We start from the raw sequence: 16,838 nt of genomic DNA, 5'->3' as shown, positions 1-16,838 counted from the left end.
GAATTCAGCGAGATTTTGCTAACAATCAAATGCATATGGGCCTATGGGGGCTTCTAGATTATTCTCATTAATTTGGAAATTGGAGTAAATAAGAACCAGGCACATAAACCCAATGCTAGGCTTGTTTGACAATGGCTTGCTGCTTATTTGCACTTGCCCTTCTTACCATGGGCTCCAAATCATACTCATTATAGGGGGTTATCTGGAACTTTGCTTATTTTCACCTTTTGGGCTCCAAGGAGATGGGCCTACAGCCCACGTTTCCCATTGAAGATACAAGTATTGTTATGGTATATAATGTGAATTGAGATATGCATTATTACTGTTGGTGCTGTATTATGCGCGACAGTGGGGAGAGTTAGGGTTAATGTCTGGGACTAGTCCAGAGTGTAAGGGGCTAAAGTGCAGGGACAGCTACAATTTCCTCTCAGGAAGTCAGATAGCACCTAGTGTGTGCCTGAAGCAGACCTAAGGTCTGACCAGTCAGCAAAGCTGCATAACGTGGGTATCCCTAATGCAAGTGGAGACCGAGTCAGAGAACAGCGTGATCCTGAGTAGAAAGACAGAAATGACCAAAGGCCAGGGAGATCAAATGGAGACAGGTCCTCTCACAGGACGCCTAGCAGTATGGCCCAGAGTTTATAACTCTTACGAGGTAACGGGCTAGGACAGAACAGGGAACATGAGAGGAAGAGAGTGCCCCATGCAGGAGTTCCAAGGTGTCCAAAGCCAAGTACTGGCCATAGTGGCAAACCTTGTTCCTTTAAAAGCAAAGAGGACGCAGAACCGTGGGTTGAGACTAGGACTTTCACTTATTGTGGTGAAGGCAGGTGAACTAGTGGAGACAGAAAACCACCGAGATAGAAAAAAGGAACTGAGCCTGTGTGAAAATGCTCCGTATTGTGAAGGAAACATTCAGCTGTGTATCCGCTATCTTTTGTACAAAATTCCCACCAAATTATTGTTCAGTAAGAAGTTTATTTTTTGACTGGTGGTCTCCCTCATTGAAGGCGTCAACATCTATTCTTGGCCAGCCAAAGTCATCAGTAACATTCGGCCTGCAAGGGAGTAGCACCCCCATAAACGAAGTGCACACACACAGCCAGGACCCCATCATGTATGTACTGTGCTTGGGTGTAGCAGACGAGGACCTCACCCACCGCTACTGTCCCATGCCACGTTACAGGACTTAAGCCCCCGTTACACACTGCGATATTGCTAGCAATATCGCTGTAAAGTCACCGATTTTGTGACCTTGCAGCGATATTGCTAGCGATATCGCTGCATGTGATACTTACCTCCGACCGGCTCCCCCGCTGGTTATCGCTGATCGCGCGAGAAGCTCCTGGACCATTCCTCGTCGGTCACTTCCTGTGGCGCCGACGAGCGACGCGTGGCCGTGGGCGGGAGGACGCACGATCGCCGCGTCTGACAGGTAAGTAGCGACCCCCCATCCCCAGCGATGTCGCTAGTGAGATCTGCCTGTGTGGCAGCTCACTAGCGACCACTTAGCGATGCACCAGCGATCCTGACCGCGTCATATCGCTAGTCGGGATCGCTGGTGCATCGCTAGGTGTAACGGTACCCTAAGAAGAACTGGTTGTTGCCTGTTCTGCCTGGCACTGGTCTCTGCCAGCTCAAAGAATTTACAGATCACTTCTACCAGCGATTTGCCTAAGCAGTACTTCCTCTTCCGGTCTGCTATATCAATAGGGCGTCACTGCCGACGTCATGCTGATTGATAGCCAACTCCCCACAGTTAAGCTGTCAACCAGCATGACATCAGCATTGTCAATCCGTCGACAAAGCAGAGCGGAAGAGAAGAATCTGCTTGGTCGATGTGATATCGTCAGAAAGTGTACAATCACCAGTAGCATGCGTGACCGTCGGCAAAGATCGGCGCCAGGCAGGTAGTTAGCAACTACCATCTGTAAGGCCTTTGCCCCATAGTGGAAAATAAGCAAAGTCTCAGGTAACCCTTTTAACACAGGCTTATTAAAAGTAAGACCGCAAGATCTCATGACCAAAATCCAGGGGCTATCATGGGTAGGCTATGTTTCTGCTATGTTTGGCCTGCTGCTCCATGTGGTCTCACCCCAATTATTACTTCCTCTAATCATGATTGAGTTACATTACCACCACAATTTACACTAAGGTAATGAATATTCATATGGTGGGCAATGGGCATAATATAGCTTTATAAATCCAGACTATACAAGAGGGGCCCAAATAAATTACGTGTCAGATGTATGATATCTGTAAATGTCAGTTTGCTATGGACAGTCCTAGAATTCTACACCTCACTGTCACCAAACACAGACGTCTGTCTTTTTTTATGTCATTGACGTGTCACCCCCTGCTTCATCTACTGAATAAACATCAGTAATGGCACAATTTTCAGTTTAAACCCTCCCAGCCCATTACCACACTGGCACCAAGTGCAGGAGTAAATAATGGTACCAGGTGGGGCAGCAGGTCAGGATAGAGAGGAACCCTTTTGGGATCTGACTTCTGAAAATGGCGAAACATCCTATTCCAGTATAAGAATTATCATGACATAAAGATATGTGACACAAGGGTTTCCTCCGGTTACTCAGATCATACACCAAAGACCTGCTGAAGGGAATTTAGAGTGTGAGCCCCAACGGGGACAGAGATGATGATGTCTGAAAAGCGCTGTGGAATTAATCGCGCTATATAAGTGAGCTGAATCAATAAAGCTTTCCCCCTCTCATAGTGATGAAATTTGTCAGCTGTGACCAAGAGGCGGCCATGCACATACAGTAGCAATTTTCCACAGAACACAAGTGGAAACTAATTGTTGGAGATGTTATGGTGAGGTTTGATCTTTAGATAATGACATAATTGATTGTAAATCCATATGTAAGTTATGAATGGGGGATAGATCAATAATAGGTAAATGTGGGTTTTGCCGCTTAAGTCTACTTTACTGCAATTTGTATAAGAGAAAACCAATAAAGAATAATTTATTAAAAAAACAATAATAAAATACACATATGAGACAATGTGAGAGATTTATCTGTACAGGAATGTGAAATATGTCCGGAATATACAAAAATATAAATCTCTTTGTTCCAATAAACGTTCTGTGTCATTTACTCAATTCCACACTTTTCCAAATCGTGGCTTTTTATCATTGAAAAGGAATCTTTCATTTTCTACAAGAACTTTACGATTTGGATCAAAATTTCACCCCCTACCGTCAGAAAATTTGTGTTGTGGGGGGCAAAGTGCAAAGCACAGCAGGCTGGATAAATTTTTTTATCGGCTATGCACAGGTAGCGACAGAGACAGCAAGGCACTCAGTATGATGAAGTGAGCTTTGTCATTTAGGTTACTGCCTATGCAGAGGTCAGCAGGAGATGGCAACCTCATCTTGACTGCAGGGTTCCACATAGGTAGCAACTAAAATAACAAGGCTATAAAAAGAGCGTTAGAATTTTGCTTGCTGCCTTTGCAGAGGAATAGCTGATAACAAATATATCATGACTGTTGCACTGTGGGTAGACAGAAACTAAAATGACAAAAGTTGCAACATGGTCTCCCACATATCCCTGTCTCTTCTTTCACTTGTAATCTTGTGAGAGAAAAGACAGAAACCTGTCCCACATTTGAAAAAAAGAGTCCTCTGTGTACAAAAAAAGATAAACAACAACAGAAAAACGACTAAATTTAAAATTATGTTTAAATTATAGGACTCAATATATTTGCCTTTACCATGGGTGTTGTCAAAAGATGCTATGCCACTAATGGAGTCGGTCCTTGCACTTCAACTTTTAAAAAAGGCTCAGAAAAAAAAGCCCAAAAACTGTTCTTTGTGAACAGCAATCAAATAATTCTTAACTACAGGGCTACATTCCCACAATGAGTTTTTTTGGTGAGTTTTTGATGTTGCAGATTTTTTTTGCAGCATTTCTACACCTACTACGTAAGATACGTTACTTGTGTTTTGTAAAAAATACTCAGTGTAAAAAATCACCAAAAACTCATCATGGGAACATAGCCTGAGATTACAAGAAGAAATTGGCCAATAGATGCTGTGTAATATGGCTGTGTGCACAAGCTCATGCAAAAAAACTGTTACAAACAATATTCTGTGATGTACCAACTAGTGGTGTACTAAGGAATAGGTGTGTATGGATCGCTCGCCAGGGCAGTGGGGATACTCGATACCGGGCTGCTTCTTTAAGGGGAAGTGTCTCAGTAGCAGTGATCCGGTCCGTGGCCCTGGGTGTCCAATAAAAGGGATAGTGAAAAAGGGATAATAAAGTGTTTGTGACGCCACCTGTGGTATTCGGTCAGGGGACCGACGCTGCTATGCAGATCCTATGGGATGGTGACAGGGCAGCAGAGATTGTTGAGCTCTCCACAGGTAGAGCTGTATTTCCCAGGGCAGTTTGGATGTAGATGTTAAAGGTGAGGGTGGTGAATGTGATGCAGGGCAGGTGACACAGGAATGATTAGAGGACACAGCTGGGTGCAGTTTCCAAAGCTTTACTCACAGTTCTGGTTCATGCAGATGCCCACTTGGTGCTGTGTCCTCCAGGTGAGGGGTCCAGCAAACTCCCAGGTAGATTGAGATGCACCTTTCCAGGACTCCTTTCTGTATGTACCTCTCTTGGCTGTCTCACTGTGCTGGCTTTCCGACCTTCCTGCCCAACACCTCACAGTCAGTGTCCCAAGCCAGCAGCTGCGGACCTTTCGGGTGATATCCTCTCTGCATTCCCTTGCTCCTATATGGCTGCCTTTTCAGCGAAGATAACTGTGGCTGTGGCTGAAGCACCTAGAGGTGCCCCTGCCTCCGGCTTTCTAGCTGAGTCTGGTGACTCTCCACTAGTCTCGGGGGCCGGTACCCACTGCGACTTTGTCCCTCCACCTGACGGCAGTCAGCGTGGATACGGGCCCCACGGGTGGACTACTCACTATGTGTGCCCCAAGAACCCCTTCTCCTTCCTGGAGCTTCCTTCAATCTGTTCCTCTCTGCAGCTCCTCCTGACAGGGAGCTGCTCCACACATGTCTCTCCATTTTCCTTCCTTCAGAAGTTCTTCACTCTCTATGCACTGTTCTTCCTGCTCTTTAAGCTCCTCCCCTTTTCCTACCTTCTCCACCCACTCCCCCAACACCCTTTACTACCCAGCCTGGGATGAGACCATCCTCCCTTAGGGTACGTCCAGGGTGCCCTGCTGCAATAGTCTGTGTTGGGTGCAGGTGTTAGAGTCCTGGTTGGTGCTCCCTCCTTACCTGAGAGTGGTGTACCACACCTCTGGATGAGATGCAGTACCTCTGTGGTGACTGAACCCTCAGGGGTGCTACATGTATCGCAGTCAGAAGTCTGCTGCGATCTGAATCCAGGACAGGTTGCTGGGTCTTGTAGTCCCACAAACCTGTATTTTAGTTAAGGGCTAGATTTAATTGTTAACCAGAAGTGATGGGTGGGACTGGTTAACCACATACCTCCCAGGGGGTGTGCTCCTGTGACGTCAGGAAGGTCCTATAGGTGTTTCCTGTTTGCACCACATGGGCAAGGATGGCCATGTGTGAGACTGGAGCTCTGGAGAGTCCAGGGGGGCACTAAGGCTCTGAACTGCTGACAGAACCTATATGAATCCAGCTTGGGACACCTGAGGATCTGTTAAGCAGGTAACCCAGAGCATGGGGAATTGTGTGAACTGTTAGGAGTCAGTGACTGAACTCTGCGGACATAACCGCGGTTGAAATGGACTATATGTCAGGTTGGTTCTGTGATGGCCTACAGTGGTTTATGAGGTGTAATAAACCAGAGATGGACTTGTTTTAACTGTTGCTATGTGTTCAAATATCGCTTCCAAGTGAATGTACCCCAACCTGCTAGGGATTGCTACGCCACAATTCTTAGAGCCACAGGTTTTTACACGCTATTTTCCACATTATCTATTTTTACCATTGAACTTCTTTTTGGAAATATGTCTCGAAATACGAAGGCACTCTCTAAAACTGTAGTATCCCTCCTGTGGTAAGTGCATGCAATGTGTGAGTGGGAATCCATAATCTCCTATTCAGTAACATCTCACATCTGGGCCGAATGTTACAGCAGAGGCGCAGAAACCGAGACTCCGAAAGCCGTGTGACTAATTCTCTTCCACTTCATAAACTCATGTCAGTCAAGCAATGCAGTTATCTCTTGTCTCCAAAGTATAAGACCACCCACCTGTTGCACTTCCATGGGTCATGTCCTGCTCTTGGACCCTGCACGTTCTGCATATTATCAGCATTCGTGATAGAAAGAGAATTATATCTTGATAGAATGAACCTATAGTATCGCCACACAGGGGTGGCTTCCTCAGGGAGAGATCTAATCTCTCCCTGAGGAAGCCACCCCTGTGTGGCGATATGCGTGGGATCTTTGGTTCTCTCTATCCCTGTGGCGCTGCTGGCTTTATTTATTCTTTCACAACTGGACACATTATTGTCCGTTGGGTCTCTTAGTTTTTTCAGCCTACCTGCATGTGTCTCCTCATAACCGTTTTTTCAAACAACCACCCTTTCCATCCAATGTGCTGTTTGTTTATGGTTCAGTTAACAGGCCCTTTTTAAAGGGGTTACTATAGGTTCATTCTATCAAGATATAATTCTTTTTCTATCACGAATGCTGTTGGACCCATCATTGGTATTGTATATCTACCATTATTCTGTTTATATAATCATTTAAGGTGGTCTGTGTAACTATGCATATTCACGGTTGCAGGTTTATATATGTACATTTTCAAGCCAGATATTTCTATTGATATAGCACCCCTATGAGAACTATGTGTGGTTTACTATAACCTTTATATTAAGGCATGGTATATCTTTGAGTCACTCTGTTTGCTATTTTAGATGCAATTTTAATTGATTTTATCTTGCATGTATATGTGTGTTGTTTTGTTATATACCCCCCTTGTTTTTGGTGAATAATAAAGTGATATTTAGTTATTTTTGTGCAATTGAGGTGTTCCTTCCTATGGGGTTGCTCTTTTCCTTGTTTCATTATATGCTTTTCACATACCCAGTGAACCCTCTAGCCTTTATTTGCTCTCATATGTTTTGCTAGTGGTGCCCTCCATTTTCTCTGTACAGAACTGACAGCATGGGAAAATGTTCAGAAACTTTCCCACACTAATCAGTTCATCTCTGGTCAGGTGGGTAGGCTGCGCAGCTTTTCCTTCAATCCCCCATGGATAACAACCGGTCCGGTCGCATTAGCACCGCTCCCGGCAGGGGCGGACACAGACTGTAGTGGGCCCCTGTGCAAGAAATGTATTGCCCCCCCTTCCCCGGGCAACAAAGTTATTTGTTATCTAATATTAAGGCTATGCAGGGCTGGATGTAATATCTGTAGGGTGCTGCTGGGCTGTATTTATTATTTGCCAGTTGCAGCCTCCAAATTATATATACAGGCCAGCACAGCCTCCAAATAACATATATAGCCCACTAGCCCAGCATTGCCTCTAGTTGCTAATATATACAGCCCAGCATAGCCTCCAAATAAAATATGGTATACAGCCCAGCATAACCTTCAGTTAATATATACAGCCCACCACAGCCTCCAGGTGATATATACAGCCCAGCATAGCCTCCAGTTAATATATACAGCCCACCACAGCCTCCAGGTGATATATACAGCCCAGCATAGCCGTCAGTTAATATATAAAGCCCAGCACAGCATCCAAATAACATTTACAGCCCATCATAGCTTCCAGTTAATATATACAGTCCAGCAACAGCCTTCAGGTAATATATACAGCGCCCAGCACAGACTCCAGGTAATATATACAGCCCAGCACAGCCTCCAGTTAATATATACAGCCCAGCACAGCCTCCAGTTAATATATACAGCCCAGCACAGTCTCCAGTTAATATATACAGCCCAGCACAGCCTCCAGTTAATATATACAGCCCAGCACAACCTCCAGGTAATATATACAACCCAGCACAGCCTCCAGTTAATATATACAGCCCAGCACAGCCTTCAGGCAATATATACAGCCCACCACAGCCTCCAGGTAATATATACAGCCCAGCATAGCCTTTAAATAACATATTTAGCCCAAGACAGCCTCCAGGTAATTTATATAGACACCCCCGTTTCCCTTTGTTTCATAATGCTTTCCCCCATATGCGGTCTACTTTTGGCATAGTGCTTCTTGCCCTATGTGGCCCCCCCAGTTTATGCTGCTTCTCCCCCTATGTGGGCCACCCGATTCATGTTTCTTCTCCCCCCATGAGCCACCCCATTCATGAGCAGCCAAGCATCTCCCCCAGGGGCACCCCAATTCATAAGCAGCCATGCTTCTCCCCAGGGCCCCCCCATTCATGAGCAGCCAAGGCCATGCTTCTCCCCAGGCCAGGGTCCCCCCCATTCATGAGCAGCCAGGCCATGCTTCTCCCCAGGCCAGGGGTCCCCCATTCATGAGCAGCCAGGCCATGCTTCTCCCCAGGCCAAGGGCCCCCCATTCATGAGCAGCCAGGCCATGCTACAAGTTCTACCCAGGCCATGAGCCCCCACATTCATGAGCAGCCTGGCCATGCTTCCCTTCTCCCCAGGCCAGGGGCCCCCCATTCATGAGCAGCCAGGCCATGCTTCAGTTCTCCCCCAGGATGGAGCCCTCAAAAATCATGCCTGCCATGCTTCAGTTCTCCCCCAGGAGCCCCCCAAAATCATGCCTGCCTCGGTCCCAGTCCATCAGTCCTGCTCAGCTCTGGTACTCTTACCTGGAGCAGGCAGGGCAGGCCAGACCAAGAGGATCCATCCACTGTCTGCACATTCCTGAGCTGCAGCATTTAGTTATGGGGCACAACACACAGTGACTTCACAGACACACACTGGCGCTGCGGCTGCAGCCACCGTCCGGCCGGCGCCACACGCACAGTGAGTGACAGTCAGTCTGTCTCCTCTCCTCCCCCACAGTGGTAGCACAGCACAGCACTGACGCTGATCTCACCTCAGGGCTGGCTCTTCTGCACCAGCGCTCGCACTCTCAGGACCCACTCCCGCACGCCTCCCGCAGCGCTGCTCTCCTCCTTGTGCCTTGGCTCTGCGGAGCTCCACATAGTAAATTTGAATAGGTAAATAATTAGCATACCTCCCAACTTTTGAAGAAGAGAAAGAGGGACAAAGGCTGTGGCCGCCGAAAGTTTTAGGCCACGCCCCCAACTACACCCATTTCACGACTAGTCACACCCATGTCCACGCCCAGCCGCACCCATTTAGCACTGTCGATCACACTGACTGCTATTAGGGGCACAGTGGCTGGTACTGTGGGCACACTGACTGGTACTAAGGAAAAGAAAGAACGAAAACAGAGAGAGGGAAAAAAGAAAATAGAGAGAAAGAAAGAAAGGAGAGCGAGAGAGAAAGAAAAAAGAACAGAGAGAAAGAACAAAGAGAAAGAGGGGAAAGAAAGAACAGAGTGGAAGAAAGAACAGAGAGAAAGGAAGAGGGGAAAGAAAGAACAGAGAGCGAAAGAAAGAACAGAGAGAGAGAGAATGGGGAAAGAAAGAACAGAGAAAAATAATGAGGGGAAATAAAGAAAGAACAGAGAAAGAGAAAGAAAGAACACAGAGAGAAAGAAAATGGGGACAGAAAAAAGAACAGAGAGAGAAAGAAAGAACAGAGAGACAGAAAGAGGGGAAAGAAAAAAAGAGAACAGAGAGAGAGAAGGAAAGAGGGGAAAAAAAGAACAGAGAAAGAAAGAACAGAAAAAAAGAACAGAGGGAGAGCAAAAGAATAGAGAGAGAAAAAGAAAGAGAAAGAAAGAACAGAGAGAAAAAGAAAGAGGGGAAAGAAAGAACAGAGTGATAGAGAGAGAAAGACGGGGAAGAAAGAACAGAGAGCGAGAAAGAAAGAGAAAAAATGAAAGAACAGAGAGAAAGAAAGGGGAAAGAAAGAACAGAGAGACAGAGAGAAAGAAAGAGGGGAAAGAAAGAACAGAGAGACAGAGAAAGAACAGAGAGAGAGAAAGAAGTAAAGAAAGAAAGAACAGAGAGAAAGAAAGAGAAGAAAGAGGGGAAAGAAACAAAGATTAGAGAGAGAAAGAAAGAACAGAGAGGGAGAAAGAAAAAGAGAGGGAAAGACAGAACAGAGAATGAGAAAGAAACAGAGAGACAGAAAGAACAGAGAAAGAAAGAAACAAAGAAAGAAAGATTCTATAAAGATACTATAGCAGCCCGGCTCCCATTGTAATGCCCACCTGAGCCTCCCGTTGCAGGACATATCATGATCCGCTCACATGGCCGGCATCCCTGATTCCAAGGCGATCCTGCTGTCTACGCTGTCCGAGGAGGACATGGTGATGGATCTGAAGCATTCCTGGTTCCGTCACAATCTCCTCATGAAATTACCTAATTTCCGGTCAGCTTCCAGCACATCACTTCCGGTGGAACGTCATGTGCGAGTTTTAAAGTGCTCCTCGGGGCTCCGCCGTGTACTCCTGTTTCCGTGGGAAAAGCCCACTTTGTATGCCTCGTACACACTTGGCTCCGCTCCGTATATCCAGCACACATATGGCTTCACTTCGTACACACACGGCTCTGCATACCCCATACACACACGGCTCCGCTCTGTACACAAAGTACATACACAACTCCGCTCCGTACACCAAGTACACACACGACTCCGCTCCGTACACCTCGTACACGCGCAGCTCCACTCCGTACACCTCATACACGTGCGGCTCTGCTCCGTACACCTCGTATACACGCGACTCTGCTCCGTACACCCCCGTACACACACGGCTCCGCTCCGTACGCGCACAGCTCTGCTCCGTACACACGCGACTCTGCTCCGTACGCCCTTGTACACACGCGACTCCACTCTGTACACGCGCTGCTCCGCTCTGTACACCTCGTACACATGCGGCTCCGTACACCTCGTACACGTGCGGCTCCGCTCTGTACACCTCATACACACGGGGCTCCGCTCCGTACACCTCGTACACACGCGGTTCTGCTCTGTACATGCGCAGCTCCGCTCCGTACACGTTGTACACACGGCTCCGCTCTGTACACCTCGTACACTCGCGGCTCTGCTCTGTACACCTCATACACACACGGCTCCACTCCATACACCTCAAACACACACGGCTCTGCTACATCCACACTGTAAAACCTCCTGACCCCACACAGAAACTTTACCTCAACCAGCACAACAAAGTCCTGCAGAGTGCAGACAGACTCAGAGGCAGACACACCCCTGATCATGTGACCCCTGACTCCTCCCCTCTCTCAGGTCCTGTGGGCACAGAACACACACAGCCGAGCCACATAGACACGGAGGCCCCTGATCATGTGACCCCTGACTCCTCCCCTCTCATAGGTCCTCTGCGCACAATGACAGAACACACACAGCCCAGCCGCATCATTGAAGGCTGCGTGGCGTGATGGCTCAGTGCAATGCAGGAAAAATAGCATCCCGGGCGGGATGCGGGAGGGGGGTGTCAAAATCTGGATGGTTCGAGCCATGAATTAGCCATGCAGTGCTGGAGGCTGGAGGGGCCCCCTCTCCCCCGGGTCCCCCGTTCAATGAATGGGCTGCACGGGTGGTAGGTCCACCCCTGGCTCCCGGTTGTAAGCTATTTAACCCCTTCAGATGGATTGCAGCGTGGGACTTGACTATACGGCGGATAGGTATGGGATATTGTTGCTTTTTTATTTTGGATTTTTTACAGGAGAACAATGGCTTTGATTGGATTTGGGAGTTAAATAAAGATGGAAAAAATGTGTGTTTATTTCATTAAAATTCTTTATTGTTAATGTGTGGGTTTTTTTTTATCCCTTTCAGACTAGTGGATTAATAATGGACAATAGTAAGGTGACATTAACCCCTTATTACCCCATATGCCACCCCCTACAGGGCAATGGGAAGAGAGAGGGTGGCTGTGGGCAGATTTTTCTAGCCGGGGGGAGGGGGGCAAAAACAATGGTCCATCTGTGGGCTGTTAATTTCTGCCCTCAGTCACTGGCTTGCCCTCTCTGGCGGAGAAAATTGTGCTGGAGCCCATGCAAGTTTTTTCTGTGAATTAATCCTTTAATTTAACACCTACAGCTCCAAAATTTTACACACATATACTACTAACATTATTAGTGAGGGACATATATAAATCTAACGGATATGCAATGGTTTACTGTATGTAAACCATGTCTCATATCCGGTCGGGTTCTGTAATGATTTTACAGATGCCGACAATTGAATTTTCACCTATTCTGCTATTGATATCTCTATGAAATATAAATATATATATGTGTGTCAATGACATATATATGTATACTGTATATATACACTATACTATGTATACACATGTATTCTTTCTATTCTTTATTAATCATGTCAGTGTGATTTTCCTGTACAGCGCACTGAACTGCTGGCTTTTCTAAAGGACACCGGTGCGTATTTCTCGCAAGTCACACGTCTGGTCCATGTGTAATCCGTTTTTTTCTCGCACCCATAGACTTACATTGGTGAGTCTCAGGCGTAACACGGTGCAAATCGCAGCATGCTGTGATTTCACCCGTACGTATAATACATGCGAGAAAAAAACAGATGATGGGAGCTGCCCCATAGATTAACAGTGGTCCGAATACTATGCGATTTATTTCTCGCATAGCATTCGTCCATATTTCTCTCTTGTGTGACTCCAGCCTAAGGCAGATTGCCACCCGTGAATGCCGAACAGCTGCATGACAAGACCTGGAGCGCTGTAATCATATCTATATGTTTAACATAAGGGAGGATTTAAGACATGACAGATACTTAAGTGTTTTTTTAACAGTAGAAAGAGTATGAAACACAGCAAGTAAAAAAGTGCTGCTCGCACCAATAATAAATAGTACTGTAACGCTACAGCATGATTTTCAGTGGACTTCTAAATATTCCACAGGGGGTGAGGCTCCGGGGGGCCCTACTTCCCCAGCACCAACCCCAGACTGCCTGCTATTTCCTGAGATTAAAGCACCTTATAGAAAACACTCCGAGAATTTCTCCCTGCGTCTTGCTTTGCGCACCAAGGACCTAGAAGTTCTATGGGGGGGAGGGAGAGCTGCTCGAGGGGTGGCATAGAACATATGATAGATCTGAGAAGACTGGATCCAGGGTGAAGGTCTCGTACTGAATGCAGGTCCATATGTTATATTTCATAACCACTGCACTTTCCTCTTTGTGTCAGCTCAATGTTTCTGTCTATTGACCTTGAATTTGCAATGTCAATATAGCAATTTAGTCAGCATAAATAATCTTGTTCTGTTATTTTGCGTGTTTATTGTCACAATCTGTATGTTATTATGTCAGGGTTAATGTCCCTCTATTACTGCTAATAGCCTGCTCCTCATATAGAGAATTTCCACCGCAAAATTCACTAGTGCCTGAATCGTCCTCGTCTGTAAATTTCATAAGAATGCGGTTAGGTTGTTTCCAAGTTGCATCTGATTTAGGCTTAGGTAACTTGAGCATGTAAAGATTGTCTGATTTTCATCCAGTAAAAAAACAGCTTATTTTTTTATTTGTATTGTCATCTGTTGTCATGTATCAGTAGTTATTAAAATTTACAGGGCCAAATACAGTTTCCTATGTTAAAAATTTCCAATTTATCTGTAAAAAATGTTAAAAAGAACCTATCACCAGGTTTTTCCCATATAAGGTAAGGCTAGGTTCACATTGCGTTAGAGCAATCCGTTTAACGGATCCGTTTGTAAGCAGCACTAACGCAATGTAACGGGCATGTTAACGCAGCCATAGACTTCCATTAGTGTGACGGATCCTAATGCATGTCAAAATCGGCATGCGTTTGCAATGGTCCGTTAGTTTGTGACGCACTTTCCAACGCGGACTACCACGTTTTCGGGTCCGGTACGGCGAACACATAGTGAACGGAAGTGTTCGTTCTGCCATAGAACTCTATTGCTAACGCAATGGCAAAAATACACCACAAACAGACAATTTTGGGCTCATTTTTAGCACATCCGTTTAACGGATCCGTTAATCGGATTGCCCTAACGCAATGTAAACCAAGTCTAAGGCCAACTGGAAGCCCTCATATACGGCGCATGCTATATATATATTTCCCCAATCTGTTCTGCAAAGCAAAAACAATCCCTTCTACTATACTCCTCTACAGCGCAGTCCGTTCCGATGGACGTCTCTGGTCTTGATCCAGTGCCTCCTCTCTACTTGCGATCGCTATGCTCCTTCTCTGCTTAATGTGGATGATGTGTCCTATGTCATTCACACAATGTCCCCCATCACGCTCCTGTACAGGCGCATGTCTCTCTACCTTGCTGAGGACAAAGCAAGGTACTCTATGTGCATGCGAAAAGATAGGCCAAAGAGCGCCAGCGCAGGTGCACCACAATACTTTCACCTGCAGAAGCGCAATAGAGGGCACTGTGTGGATGATATAGGATGTGTCATCCACAAGAAGCAAGAAGGGGGACGGAGATCGGAAGAGTGGAGGCACCACATCAAGACCAGAGATGCCCATCTTCAGCGTCGGACTGGAGCACCTTGGGCCCACTATGTAGCTACATAGAAATAAATACAAGACCACCAATTGTGCGGTAAAACACGCTACTATCCAGGTATAATATAAGGTAGTACATTATGTAGCAGGAGTTGGGGTAGCCTACCTCATAGAATATAAAGCAGCCCCCTCATATAGTATAATGCAGCCTCCTCATAGAATATAATGCAGCCATCTCATAGAATATAATGTAGCCCCCTCAAATAGTATAATGCAGCCTCCTCATAGAATATAATGTAGCCCCCTCATATGGTATAATGCTGCCCCCCTCATAGGAAGAATGAAAGACAGCAAAATGTGCTGGAGTGGGTTATCAAAATCATAGTGATTTAGATGTGTTGGTAATCACAACCAAGATTCCAGCACAAGAATGGATAGTGCAGAACACACTGCATATAACCATAGCAACTGACGAAAAGCAGTGAAAAAGTCCTCATATCACAAGGTAAAGTGCAAAGTAGGTTTTTATTGAAAGGTGAAACAAACAGAACATGGCTAAAAAGTGACATTGGTAGGAAAAGAAAGGCCGGGTGACCATGGCAGCTCCAAATAAATAGTCATGAGAAATGCATGAACATTGTGAAGTGTCTAACTGTCTAAACATAAATAATGTTTGCCCATGGTCGTGACCATAACTCACAGGGAAAAATCCCTACATAAATGATGACAGGCAAAAACATACAATATGGTAATAATGGGGGCACTTACACAAGAAGGAGCAGCAAGGGAGACCACAGCCGTACCCCAACGCGCGGCGTTTCGGCGATAATGCCTTCCTCAGGGGGCATGTGTAACTGCTGACAAAGGCCCATTATATAGGGGAAGTGAAAGTGAAAGTAAAATCATGCCCAGGATCAAGACACACCCACCCATCGGTCACAGCTAATGCATACAGATCACAGGGGATGGTTGCAAGTGAAAGCACCAATCACGTCCAAGCACCGGGCACACCCACCATCCCAGCCAATGAACACCGCTGACGTAGACAAAACACGGGGCCCCGTGCAGTCAAACGTCAGACGGTGGGCAGGAGGGAGGAGGGTAATGTCACGTGGTCCGTGACGCAATCGGCGCATGCGCAGTATGGACAGAATCAACAGCGGCCATTTTGGAAAGGGGAAAAATGTAGGGGCAAAGCTGGAATCCGCACCAGCATATAATTAACGTGGTGTATAGCAGCCAATATAACGATAGACATAGGGGAGGCCAAAGTAGAATGGATATCATACTAAGTACAGGCAACCAATGGGTAGATAAATGTATCTATATCTGTATCTCTCTCTCTTACGGTACCATAATGTGTGCATAAGACAAGTAAATGTGAGAGAATGATAACAATAATAATAATACAAAAATGAAATAAAAGGAGTCCATACAAGAACCTAACTACACATGAACCAAATCAGGCTAGAAAAGGACATGTATACACAGCATTATGTAGGCCCAAATGCAGAAAAGAAAAAAAAAAAAAAAGGGAGAAATGTCCAGTCCAGTGCAAAAATCAAGAGACCAAAGGTTGGGCGTGTAGTGAGGATCCGTTAGGCATCACATCCCCATGAAACAGGACTGAAATATTCATCCACATGGGGGGCGAGAGGCAGCAGAAACACGAAGTCACTATAATAAGAATAAAATAAATTAAAAACATGCTAAAAAACATACAAACCAATATCACATAAATGGATTATAGGAAAGGAGCAAAAGAGAGGCTCTCATTAAGGCCATGTGGGTGAACAGTCTTGAGTCGCCAGATCCACCGGGCTTCGAGCTGGCTGAGTCTTTTGGACAAACCCCCGCCTTGGACATCAATTTTGAGCGCATCAATACCTTTAACCTTCAATAGGGCAGCGTCACAGTCATGGAAATCAAAAAAATGACGTGGTATGGTTCTGAGAGTAGCGGGGTCATCATGTGTGCGTGCCGCTAGGATGCCCAGCACATGTTCCCTCACTCTTACTTTAAGTTGGCGTGTTGTGAGGCCGATATAAATCAGGCCACAAGGGCAGGTGGCATAATATATGACATATCTAGTGGTACAAGTTATTCTCTGACGAATATCATATGTAGTGGTACCACTAGAGTCACAAAAAGAGTTATCACGTATTATATTGGGACATGCCACACAACCACCACACGGGACACAGCCACCCCCAGGACTAAGTTTATCCAAGAAGGTCTGTGGTTTACGAGCAATGTAATGACTGGAGACCAAATGGTCTCTAAGATTCTTAGAGCGCCTAAAGGACATAGATGGTCTAGGGGATAGAAATTGATTGATAATCGGGTCA

At 45.9% G+C, this 16,838-nt stretch overlaps 1 protein-coding gene across 1 annotated transcript in view; it reads right to left on the bottom strand.

Moving 5' to 3' along the window:
- The window catches only part of EMILIN3 (elastin microfibril interfacer 3), a 29,831-nt gene extending 13,502 nt beyond the window's left edge, over positions 1-16,329 (bottom strand). The window contains exon 1 of the mRNA XM_073555297.1: positions 15,259-16,329. Coding sequence (XP_073411398.1) covers positions 15,259-15,362 — 104 coding nt within the window. The 5' untranslated portion in view covers positions 15,363-16,329. The remainder of the gene's footprint in view (positions 1-15,258) is intronic.
- Positions 16,330-16,838: the final 509 nt, after the last annotated feature.

This window comes from Dendrobates tinctorius, unplaced genomic scaffold (assembly GCF_039654945.1).
Source record: "Dendrobates tinctorius isolate UK_male_01 unplaced genomic scaffold, ASM3965494v1 ptg000223l, whole genome shotgun sequence".
Classification (NCBI taxonomy): Eukaryota; Metazoa; Chordata; class Amphibia; order Anura; family Dendrobatidae; genus Dendrobates; species Dendrobates tinctorius.
This window is presented reverse-complemented; position numbering and strand designations above follow the sequence as displayed.